This window comes from Megalobrama amblycephala, linkage group LG15 (assembly GCF_018812025.1).
Source record: "Megalobrama amblycephala isolate DHTTF-2021 linkage group LG15, ASM1881202v1, whole genome shotgun sequence".
Lineage (NCBI taxonomy): Eukaryota > Metazoa > Chordata > Actinopteri > Cypriniformes > Xenocyprididae > Megalobrama > Megalobrama amblycephala.
The window spans coordinates 32,998,922-33,011,943 of NC_063058.1; the positions used below are offsets into that span (position 1 = coordinate 32,998,922).

At 38.5% G+C, this 13,022-nt stretch overlaps 2 protein-coding genes across 2 annotated transcripts; one reads left to right on the plus strand and one right to left on the minus strand.

Annotated features, from left to right (window-relative positions):
* Positions 1-1,383: 1,383 nt before the first annotated feature.
* rxfp3.3b (relaxin family peptide receptor 3.3b) lies at positions 1,384-4,080 on the plus strand. Its single transcript, XM_048159272.1, has one exon. The coding sequence runs from the start codon at positions 2,009-2,011 to the stop codon at positions 3,221-3,223; it is 1,215 nt and encodes a 404-aa protein (XP_048015229.1). The 5' UTR covers positions 1,384-2,008; the 3' UTR covers positions 3,224-4,080.
* Positions 4,081-4,384: 304 nt separating this feature from the next.
* calml4b (calmodulin-like 4b) lies at positions 4,385-12,180 on the minus strand. The gene is given in 6 exon segments (XM_048159274.1): positions 4,385-4,889; positions 6,136-6,324; positions 10,739-10,777; positions 10,780-10,878; positions 12,010-12,040; positions 12,136-12,180. Coding segments are annotated over 6 exon segments (486 nt in total). The 5' UTR covers positions 12,145-12,180; the 3' UTR covers positions 4,385-4,770.
* Between the last annotated feature and the right edge of the window lie 842 nt (positions 12,181-13,022).

Genomic DNA, 13,022 nt, shown 5'->3' on the forward strand with positions numbered 1-13,022 from the left:
AAAGTGTTCAGCCGTGATGAAAAAGAAGAATGTGTGTGATGTTCTGGTTGAGTTGAGGACATCTTAATAGTGCAGTTTATTTAAAGCCGTTCCTTAAGACAATGATCATGAACACCCACCCACGTATTGACATTTACGAGTTTGCGGAGTTTAATTAGATCGGCTAAAAGTTAAATATTTAATGGCACTGCAAATGTTTAATCTAAGATTAAATCAATATTAAAATGTATGCATGCACGGGAGGTTTATGGCGCTCCGTAGCGTCATCGGGAGTTTACCGTCTGCTAGGCAGGATTCTTCTAAGGAATCTCACAAGAGACAAAGCTTTCTAATGTCATTCAGTCATTTTAAAAGGGTTAGTTCACCCAAAAATGAAAATAATGTCACTTATTACTCACCCTCATGTCGTTCCACACCACAAAGACCTTCGTTCATCTTCAGAACACAAATTATACAAGTCGTTATTTTGATTTTTGGCGCACCAAAAATATTCTCATCACTTTATAATATTAATATTGAACCACTGTACTCGCATGAACTGATTTAAATATGTTTTTAGTACATTAATGGATCTTGAGAGAGGAAATGTCATTGCTCAGGCCATCGGATTTCATCAAAAATATCTCAATTTGTGTTCTGAAGATGAATGAAGGTCTTACGGGTGTGGAACGGCATGAGGGTGAGTAATAAATGACATTATTTTCATTTTTGGGTGAACTAACCCTTTAAAGTCCCCCTGTTTTTAATGTTGTTTATATGTCTATGTGGTGTTTTTAATATGCTTTAAGCAAAACCATGTGCAAATTCTTAAGTATTTTCTCTGCCCTAAAACTGCAGTGATCTAAAGACATGGTTAGAAATCGCTGGTGTTTCTGACGTCACAAACTGAATCTCTGAACTGGGTTGAGTGAGTGGAGGCGGGGCTCATTTGCATATTCATAGAACCGCATATACTAAATGAGGAGAGTTACATTCAAGCTCTTTTAAGCATGAAGGAAAATGTTTAAATATGTCATTTTGATGATCAAAGATGAGTCTTAAGGGAGAAAAATAATCAACTACAGGGGGATTTTAAGCATGCACTCAAAAAGAAATGCTGGGTTAAATATGGGATTTTTTTTTTTCAACCAATTTTTGATTTATTTTTTTTTTAGCCAGCAATATATTAATATAGTAAAGGCATGTTTTGCTCACCCCCAAATAGGGGCAAATTTGTGAGGTATTTTAAGCTGAAACTTGACCAGACCAGAGACCATCTTGTTAAAGAGGGCATAATAGGTGTCCTTTAACCCAACCTGCTGGGTTTGTCCATATTTAACCCAACTTGGGTTGTTTTTAACCCAGCATTTTTTAGAGTGTGGCTTATCTGTGACTGAGCATTTCGTCCCACCTCTACTGTACACTATAATAAACATGGATTCTTTTGCAGACAAACAATGTTCAAACCAGGAAAGGGATCAAGGATAACTTTTATAACATCTCAGTCTGCTCCGTCTCATGAGTGCTTTATAGATTAATGATTAGACAGTCTGTGAAGTCTGCAGAGGTCAAAGTCTTTATCTATCCATTGTTTTTGATCCTTCATATTTCTAAATTGAATGTCAAATGTTTTATATACACATTTGTATATGTTTCTTTGGCACCCAAACAATCCTGAGTCTGTTGCACGACCATTTAATTTATTTCTGTGTTTATTCTTTCACTTATTTCTGTACGATTCCTGAATGATTTGAATGATTTCATACACACGTGTAATGTGTTTCACCTCTATATTTAGCAGCACATATGTAAAATAAAGTAAGTCTTGAGGGAGGGGCGACAAACCTCGTGACCCCGCCCCCTGTGGGCGGCGCATCAGGTGGCGCAGGTTTCATAAAGTCCCGCGCGGAGCATCTGCACCAGCAGCGGCACAGTGAGGCTCCGTCATGGCGCGGGAGTCTCCAGCCTCTCCGGTGTGTCAGGAAGCGGCGCCGAACCCTCACCCGCTTTCCTAGTGTTCCTTCCCGCGATGCAAGCCCTCCACAGACCCGGGCTGCACCGGGCACCGGACGCCGAGCCGTGGCTGGACAGGATGGCCGAGAACCAGAGCGCCTCGAACGGCTCCGGATCCGAGCTGAGCCTCTTAAGCAACCAGGAGGACATCGACGTGGCCGCAAACCTGGAGCTGCGCGTCATGATCTCCATCGTGTACTCGGTGGTGTGCGCGGTGGGTCTGGTGGGGAACCTGCTGGTCTTCTTCCTCATGAAAGTCCGACAGGGGAGGAAGAAGTCCACCATCAACTACTTCATCATGAACCTGGCGGTCACGGACTTCCAGTTCGTCCTCACGCTGCCCTTCTGGGCGGTGGACACGGCGCTGGACTTCACCTGGCCCTTCGGACACGTCATGTGCAAGGTGGTGGTCACGGTGACCGTGATGAACGTGTACGCGAGCGCGTTCTTCCTCACAGCCATGAGCGTCACGCGCTACTGGTCCGTGGCGTCCGCGCTCAAGGACCGAACGCGCAACACGCGCTGCTCGGTGAAGCTGGTCAGCGCGCTTCTGTGGCTCCTGGCCACGGTGGCCTCGGTGCCCACGGCGATATTCAGCGGGGTGAACTCGATCAACGGCGTCAAGCTGTGCCTGCTGCGCTTCCCCAGCGACCAGGACTGGCTCGCGATCTATCACCTCCAGAAGATCCTGGTGGGCTTCGTGTTGCCGATGCTCATCACCATCGTGTGTTACCTGCTCCTGTTGCGCCTCATCCGCCAGCGGAGCATGAACAACAACCTCCCCAAGCGCAGGTCCAGAGTCACCAAATCCGTCACGATCGTGGTCTTGTCGTTCTTCATCTGCTGGCTGCCCAACCACGCCATCACCTTCTGGGGAGTCCTGGTCAAGTTCAATGTCATCCAGTGGGACAAAGTCTACTACATGCTCCACACGTACGTGTTCCCGGTCACCGTTTGCCTGGCGCACTCGAATAGCTGCTTGAACCCGGTCCTGTATTGCCTCATGCGCAGGGAGTTCAGGAAAATGCTGAAGGACTTCTTCTGGAGGATTTCCTCACCGGCGATCGCCAACAGCTGTCAGATCCGCCCGTTCTCCGGCACCGCGAAGGCGCGCGACGACAGTCACGCGGCGATTCCGCTGAACGTGATGGAGACCGAGGACTACAGATTGTCGGTGGTGAACGGGCAAACCGACGCGCTGCCGTCCACAGACTGCGCCGTTATGAGGTAGACTGGAGGAAATCTCTTTTTTTATTGTAATTGTTCCATGAACAATGTGCCGAATTGTCCTTTGCAAGCCATTTGTCCGCTGCTTTTTTAGCGCTTCTTCGAAACTGGTTTAATTCCGTGTAAAGGCGCGCGTGAAGCTGACCTGGATGTACAGAGTACCGAAATAAAATATTGGGCTTAAGCTGCACTGCATTTTTTATATTTTCCACTTTTACTCATGTTTGGAGGAAGATACTGTTGCATTGAAAAATCAGTCGCTCAATATAATTATATTTATATTTAAATATAAATATATAATGTGTGTGTGTATATATATATATATATATATATATATATATATATATATATATATAATATGTATTGTTGTTATTATAATTTTTTTTTTTTTTTTTTTTTTGGACAAACCTCATTTTTTTCACGTTTGGAGTAAAATAGTATTGCGCTCCAGGTTAAAAAAAATTAAAGGTTAAAATATAAAATAAACTAAAAAATAGTAAATATAATTATTATAAATATTTAACCAACCCCATTTTTTCACTTTTATTCACGTTGGGAGTAACATTTTGTTGCTTTTTTATAGCAAATAATTGCTCTAATTTCATGAATGATCATACTGTAAATGAAGCAGCAACTTGAAATCGATGCATTATTCATATCTGGTTTCCGACCTCCTTTTTGGTGTTTGAATTTATTGCCTGGAAATTCTGAAATAATTAAAATGTATTGCTCATTTGACGTGTAATAAAGCTGTGTCAGTGACCTCAACCATGTGAAGGTGATGGTCCGAAAGGAAATGAATGTAAACAGTGTTACTATGTTGTCCATTTGAAGGGCATAATAAAGTCCTGTCTTATCATAGCGATGTTTGTTTTCCTCATAAACACAATTACAAAGTTAACTTTTACTGTTATTCCATCTTAATTAACATTTGACAGCAGGTCTGTGGTTTAGGGAGTAAATCGAGACTGAAGCAACAGCTTTATTATCTCAACACAGACACATAAACCAATGCAAACGATAACAGCACAACAGGGGAATTTATGAGCTTTACCATGCAAAGATGGTTTGGTTCACAAAACAACAGTTTGCTTTGAGTTCTTGCTTTTTATAGGTTATAATAAACTGCTTAAAAGCTTGTTTTAACAGAGAGAGAGAGAGAGGCTGTTTGCATTCAGTGATCCACATTTATTGTTTCTGAACCAGACAAAATTCATTTCTGTTGTGTGAAATGTGATTTACACCACAACAACTACAGAATAATATTCTCTATTAACACAAGAGGGCACTATGATCATAATTTCAAATGCAAAACCAATAATCTGAAATATTCACCTGTATTGAAGTTTCTGGAAAGTCAGAAACCAACTTATCACTTACACACATCTGGTCACTTTGAAAACAATCCCACGGTTAGTAAATGATTGAATCGGTCTGGCAGGTGGTCTATCAGTTAAATATGGTCGTGGTTGTGTAGTTATTTCATTTTTTGCTGTTTTAGGAAGATTTGATATCTGTGGTTTTCAGCTTGATCGACGTTGTGCTGCTGATTCACTGCTGCTCTGAAGGTTGTTCTGCATCGACCGTCAGAAACGTCACCATCTTTGCAAAGTCCTCGTAGTGGATTTGTCCGTCACACGCCACGCCGGCTTCACTCAGCAGCTCGTCAACTGAGACATAAACATCATTATTATGAGTAATTAGCTAAGCAAGTCATTTCTATGCTGATGTGTTCTGAACTGCTTCTGGACTGCAGATGTTTTCAATATGCAGCCTTGCATTTGACATAAAAATGTGCAACTTTTTACTGTTTTTTCCCTCCATGCATTGGACATTTTTGAGATTTTGGGCTATTTTGCTTCCAAAGTAGTCTTCTTTCAAATTAGAGGAAAGGAAACACCTAAAATATACATTTAAGTGTTTAATTTATTACCTATTTTCCAATTACAATACATATCTTTAAAGGCCGTTTTATCAAAATGCGTTTATTTGTCCATTTCAGCAGCTTTACATACATCAAACTTTACAGTTTTACTCTTATTTATATTCTGAAAGTTTTTTTTTTGCAGAGAATCTTGTTAATTTATCATTCTCTTAATTTGTTGAAGATTTTCTTCAAAAAACATGTTGAAAATTATTATTTTCTGGCTGTATTTTCTGATTTATGGAGTGATAAAAAGAAGAAACCAAAACCGCCTCTAATAATTTTGACAAAATTTAAACAAGAATGTTGAACCCGGCTTTATCCAATGTTTAGATCTCTCTTCTGGAATTTTATGCAAATGAATCCATATTTAATTAGATAATGCCGCATTTGCATAAACAAACATAACCTTTCAGAAAACTTGTAATACAAAGTTAGTGTAACGTGATTAATCTGCTGGGGAAAGTGTGGTGATATATTTTAATTTACCCTAATAAAATGCATAAATTAGTCAAAGTTCCTATTTTGCATGACTTTTGAGACTTTGTTGACAATCTAGCATTGGTATTTTGTTATTATATTCAAAATAGAAACACTTTTATTGTTGTAAGTCAGAGATATTGTAGGAATATCCAATATCTGATGCATTGTGGGTAATGTAGTTCTACCTCTCCTGTGTGTTTTGGTTGAATCCTGCGTTCAAGTTGAGTTGGAAAAATCATATTTACGAGTTGAACGTACATGAACAAAGTGGGAAGCTCAGGATTTTCTTTGGGACTTGCGAGAGTTAAATTAAAAACATGAAAAAGCCAAACACACCTGTTGCACTTTTTGGTTCTTCATTTTCTAGAAGTAGAGTTTAAAAACCTTGCTGTATTTTGTGTAGTCAATTAAGAGGAGGTACACCGCCATCTTGCTCCCACGAAAGTTACTTAACGACTTCCCAACTCGTAAATACGGCCTTCCCAGAAGGACTTGAGAGCGCACTATACCTTCTTGATCTGCGAGTCGTTCTCCAAAGCCCGTCAGTCTGGCTCTGAGCTCCGTCGCCACGATGAAGCCTCGTTTCTCCGTGTCCATCAGCCTCGCGGCCTGCAGGATCTCGACCCGTGGGTTTTCCTGCCGGATCTGCGCATGCATCACACTGAGAAACGTGGAGAAGTCCAACTCGCCGCTCTTATCTGGGACAGACAGAGTCAAAGCACTTTGCCAAAAAGCTTCGCATACAGAAGCCGCTTGATCACGTCTGACATGCTGAACGTCAGGTTTATATTTAGTGCATTTCATCACATTTGTCAAGAATTTCATCATGTGATGTCAGCTCATATATCTCTCCTTTCCAATAAAAATCCTTCTGGAAGTGTAGCGTGGTACTTCCAGTGCTCTGTTTTTCTTCCAGGCTACTCTATAAACATCCTTATCTGGATGTTGAGGTCTGCGGTTGTTATTGTTGAGTTTCATCCGCGCACTCCTACAGATTTCCAGTTTATTTTACTTAGTAAGCAAAGTTTACACTGTTGACTTTACCTGGGGCTTGGAAGTTTAGGAGGACATCCAGCTGATAACTTAACACTGATGTGAGTCATTTGTTTGGATGTTCAAATACTTCCAGTATCTTGTTTTAATGTTCACTGTAAGTCAGTCAGTGATTGTTTTCAATGAGCCACCTGCACTCAGACAATGGAGAAGTAAAATCCCATTCATTTTCTAAACAGGGGAATTGATTTTTAATGAAAACTTTTTTAATTTTGTCATCTATAGTGCCTTTCACACTTAGTGTGATTAAGTGATGCGGATGTATGACGCGATGATGCTCTTGAATCGAAACAATTTATCCCTATGGAGCCATTCACACTGGGCACGATCAAAGGTTTTTTTTCCTACCAGTGCCAATTTTTTCCCCATGAAACAGGCCGTCCAATTAGATTTGAGCTTTAGATCATGTGCCCATGTTTTGAAAACAGTGGAAGCACCGAAGAAATGTTTTCCGGAAGAGAGAAGAGAATGGATGTTAAAGGGATAGTTCAGCCAAAAATGAAAATTATCCCATGATTTACTCATCCTCAAGCCATCCTACACAGCAAAATCCCCAGAGTTAAACCAACTCTGCTCAGATTACATATGGTCCCGCTCTATATAGTGTTAAAGTAACACTGAAGCAGAGTTAAAGTTAATGAGATAATTAAGTGATTAATTAAGTTATGATTGAGCATTAGTGATGAACACCTGCTGTTAACAAGCAGAATCACTGAAGAGAAACATAATAACTACAAATGACTTCCAGCTGCAGCCTTAAGCCCCGGGTATACTTCACTTTCCGCGCCCGCAGTCACGTCCGCGAAACTTTCAAAGTATACTACAAAACGGATGCGTGCGGATGACCGCGTTCGACACATGCGCAGTACAGTTTTTTTCTATGCTCTACCAGACAGCACTAGTCATCAACGGGACATTCACTGGGCATGATCGGAGAAGGAAAGTAGTGCATCCTTTCCCATATTTTTACTTTTAATGAAAGATTCGATACCAATCTTTCATTTGAAAGTCATGTTTCTAGTATCTGTAAAACCGCCTTCTTCCATCTAAAAAATATATCTAAATTACGACATATGCTCTCAATGACAAATGCGGAACAGTTGGTTCATGCGTTCATGACCTCAAGGCTAGATTATTGTAACGCTCTACTGGGTGGTTGTTCTGCTCGGCTTTTAAACAGACTACAGTTGGTCCAAAATGCGGCAGCTAGAGTTCTTACTAGAACCAGAAAGTATGACCATATTAGCCCAGTTCTGTCAACATTACATTGACAGAACTCCCTATTAAACATCGTATAGATTTTAAAATCTTGCTACTTACTTATAAAGCTCTAAATGGTTTATCTCCCCAGTACCTAAGTGAGCTCTTAATGCATTATAGTCCTTCACGTTTATTGCGATCTCAGAATTCAGGCCAGTTGATAATACCCAGAATATCAAAATCAACTGAAGGCGGCAGATCCTTTTCCTATTTAGCACCTAAACTCTGGAACAATCTTCCTAGCATTGTTCGGGAAGCAGACACACTCTGTCAGTTTAAATCTAGACTAAAAACACATCTCTTTGCTCTTGCATACACATAACACATTATCAATACATTTACATTTTTCAAATCCGTTAAAGGATTGTTACGCTGCAATAATTAGGTCGGCCGGAACCGAGAACATTTCCTATAACACTAGATATACCTGTACATCAGAATAAGAATGGCATCTACGCTAATATCAGTCTCTCTGCTTATCCTGAGGTTTTCCGGGTGCTGGATCCAGGCCGTATCCAGATCAGATGGAGAACCTGTGTCTGGACCTGACTACAACGTAGCCCAGGAGACAATGGGCCTACAGATCCAGTTCTGGCTGCATCTATAATTCTGATTTTTAATCCCCGTATCCGCTTACATATATTTATATATAATCTATTTTTAATCTCTATAATAAAAATGTATAATTCAGATTTTGATCTCCATATCCATTTACATATATTATATATATCTTCCAAGGGGTTTTTTCCCTCCTAGGACTTTTTTCCCAGTGTTAGCACGCTGGGTTTTTCTCCTAGGGGGTTTTTTCCACCCCTGGGAGTCAGCCGACATTGGCTTAATGTAGCACCATCTTGTATATGTTACATATTACCACGCTTGTTTGTACAGCTTATTTTTAACCACTTCCCTTTTTTCTGTGCTTCTAATATGTAAAGCTGCTTTGAAACAATTACCAATTGTAAAAGCGCTATATAAATAAATTTGACTTGACTTGACTTGACTTATCTTTCCTCCATGAATTTGCCACCCTAAACATGTCTTTGTACTCTTTCAAACACGAATTGTACAAATGTGGGTACTTTCTAACCTCTTCGCTCAAACGCTGGTCAACGTTCGCTGTCCATTGTCATGTTTTCTGTTTTTTCAAGCGTGTTGTTTTTAAACCGGTCTTTTCACACACTTCTTCGACGGCTGAACACTGTGCTCAGTACTGTGCGTATCGCCACCTAGTGGACTCTTCTATACTGCTTGCGCATGCGCTGTTGCACACGGACTGTCCGCGCGGTCTCGAAATTTGGGCTGCACGCGGCCAGGGTGTGCTGAAGTATACCCGGGGCTTTAGATGTAATCAGCTGAAGATAAAAGACATTAAATTAAACAACTCCACAAACAGCATATTATCTCATTAACTTTATGCTTTTGTGTTATTTTAACTCTATGTAGAGAGGGACCATATGTTCTCTGAGCAGAGCTGATTTAACTCTGGGGATTTTGCAGTGTAGGTGTATATGATCTTCTTCGGTCAGAGGTCTGCTGGAAATACATGAGTACGATGGCCTGCGGAAATTTATAGTTAATAATTATTAAATATGGAGCCGTATGGATTATTTCTATGATGGATGGATGCACTTTTTTGGCCCCCCATTCACTGCCCTAATAAAGCTTAGAAGAGCCAGGATATTTTTCAATATATCTCCGATTGTGTTCGTCTGAAAGAAGATAGATATATACAAATAGGATGGCTTGAGAGTGACTAAATCATTGGATAATTTTCATTTTTTGGGTGAAATATCCCTTTAAGTTCTTGTTATGTCTGAGAAGAACCGATTTATTCTCACATGTTTACTTCATATTTCTTTATACAGAATATCATTTCTAGTCATTTTCCACTGAATTGTGCGATCTGATGAGTTTGCAACGGCATACAGAGCGCCGTGTGTCTGTTTTCTTCCGGGTGCACGTGTGTTATAGTGCTCATTCGCTCTAGATCTGTCAATCATATCACATGATCATCATAACTCCTCCCCTTCCTCGTTTTGAGTTCTGCACATAAACAACTGAGAGAAATGTTTCTTCCAAATAGATATATGATTATGACGATAAATATTCTGTCGATAAATATTCTATTGTGATGCTAACTGTAGCTGTAGCTTTGCATTCACTGTGAATTCGCTTCACTTTATTGCGTCATGCTCAGTGTGAAAGGGCTTTTATTTTTTTGATAGACCAAAGTTGTTAATCAATGGTATATGCTTCTGTTAAAGCAATCTGTTTGCATTATTTTTAAATAATCATGTTCAACAGCAGAATTCCCGGTGAAAAACTACATTACCCATGATTCTGCAAAACAATCTCCAGCAAATAAAGAATCGCAATAAGCAAATTGTGCCAAAAAAAACTCTTTAGCGAACAACTCCTATGTTACAAATATTGGTCTATATATATGCATATTTAGCAATAAACATAAAATATATTGTTTCTATATACATAATCAACATCTTTAACATATTTGCAATGCTTAATGGAATTGTAGTTCTTTTCCTCATTAAAGCCAGTCTGATTTTCAAATATTTTTTGGTTCAAAGTTTGTAATGTGTTTCAACTCTTAGCTGGTCGGTTTGGTTCATCGATTATAACTCTTTCACGAGGACTATTTTAAAATGAAAAAGTTTGGGGCGGGGCTATCTGTTTGACTGACAGGTGGGGAGCAGAAGGGGAGGAGTTTAGGAAACCCATTTGGAAACAACCATAATTTTGTAGCTTGCAACCCATTTAACAAATTTAGCGGATATACTATACCTATTTTATGTGTCAGTAAGTGTCTGTCGAGCTCTGTCAGGTCGGACAGCATCCCAGAGATCTCATGACCGTCAACAGATCCTCCGCCTTCATTTTACCCCTGCGCTTCTGGTCGTACAGCGAAAAACACTCCTTATACTCTGAATGAGGTCAAAACATATTAATATACACAGAAGTGTAGCATGCAAACCTTTGAAACACAACATCAGAGTAGAAAGCACCCCTTAACTAAGTTAACTTAGAAGTAAAATCAGATGTTTTAGTTTAAAATGTATCCAAATGACAGATACGAATGTTTATTTTTTATAAGGATTGGCAAAGAATCTCTTTAATCCCAAAGGAAGGATTTGTTCTGGCACTAACTGAGACAACCTGTTTAAGAGGGAATCAAGATTACAGCATTATCAACAACAGCAGGTGGACGAATGAATCAAAGCCAGACAGTACGACACGCTGAAGCGTTCAAGATTTCCTCTCATTTCTGCAGTTTATATCTTTGTGTTTAAACTGCATCATCCGTCTGTCATCTTGTTTTTATCCTCATATTTTGTTGAGGCCCATGTTCAGCTCTCTCTCTCTCTCTCTCTCTCTCTCTCTCTTTATGCATCAGAGGATCCACACTGTGTTTGTGCTGCAGTAATCGGTCAGTTGAAGTGAAGTGACCGCAACAAATGCCATTTTGTCTTCAGTGGAAGAATAAAATCTATTGAAAAGCTTCAGCATCAGAGCAATGCTTTATAATAACCTCACATTATAGCACCAATATATATTTATATAATGTGTATATATATATATATATATATATATATATATATATATGTGTGTGTTAATGAAAGCTATTATAAAGTGTTCATGTAAAAGTGGCTGAATTTCTATATTAACATGTATTTGGCTTGTGTTTATCGAATTTATCTATCTAATCAGATTAGTAATTATTCTTACAGTGCCTGACAATAAACAATAAACCTATAGCCTCGGTCTAAAATACTATAGTAAATTGTAGTATACTGTATATATTATAGTATTTACAACACTTTGTTAATGAATGCAACAGCATACTGTAGTATTAACTATAGTGAAGTGACAAACTGTAATAAATACTGTAGTATACTTTAGTTTTTACTACAGTAAACTAGTGTATTGTAGTATAATATACCCTATAGTTGTAGAACGTAATTTGTAAATATTACTATAGTTGTTATATTGCCACAATTACCACAACAAATTAATACAAGTTCTTTACTATAGTATTTTTTCATGGTGGTACTTACCGTTGATTTGATCTTGACTGAGGAATTTCGCCTGCAATTAATGACAGAAGAAGGCAATTATACTTTAAAACGTTAAATTATTTATTTACTTGTAAATAAAACGCAAAGAACGGATGCTAAACTGACCATGTCCATGTGCAGCCCTGCTTTACCCTGTTTAAATGTTGTCAGCTAATGAGAGGAACTTTTCTTCCTGCAGGCGGCGCTCGACTGCAGAAACTGAGTCGCATTCAAATGTCTTTAATAAACACTGAATATTTCATATTTTAAAATATACAGTGAAAATGTACAAAGTTAGAATTATTAATAATCCACATCATAGTCAACACTTTCTTTAAATAAAATATTTTTTAAAAATGGTTTATTTTTCATTTATTAACAAAATATTACTCAAGCCAAGACAACAGATGTACAGGGTAAAAAAAGTAACCAATATCATTTCCTAAGTCGATTAATCACCTTTATTTTGGATTACAAGTCTTCTGATATGTTTTACATATGCAAATGCAAAATATGAGCTAATTTGCATACATTTCCAGGACAGAAATCAGAAGACTTGAATAAAGTCTGAATAATTTTTTCATTTTATTGACGCTCTTTTATCACTATATAAATCAGAAAATAATGTCAACTGACAGAAAATGCTTTCACAATGTTTTCAGGAATAAAATGTTATTTACAGTACAGTCCAAAAGTTTGGAACCACTAAGATTTTTAATGTTTTTAAAAGAAGTTTCGTCTGCTCACCAAGGCTACATTTATTTAATTAAAAATACAGTAAAAAACAGTAATATTGTGAAATATTATTACAATTTAAAATAACTGTTTTCTATTTGAATATATTTGACAAAGTAATTTATTCCTGTGATCAAAGCTGAATTTTCAGCATCGTTACTCCAGTCTTCAGTGTCACATGATCCTTGAGAAATCATTCTAATATGCTGATCTGCTGCTCAAGAAACATTTATGATTATTTTCAATGTTGAAAACAGTTGTGTACTTTTTTTTTTCAG

Bases quoted from the DNA above. Each gene is read 5' to 3' on its own strand.
- rxfp3.3b (XM_048159272.1), top strand. From the start codon at position 2,009: ATGCAAGCCCTCCACAGACCCGGGCTGCACCGGGCACCGGACGCCGAG.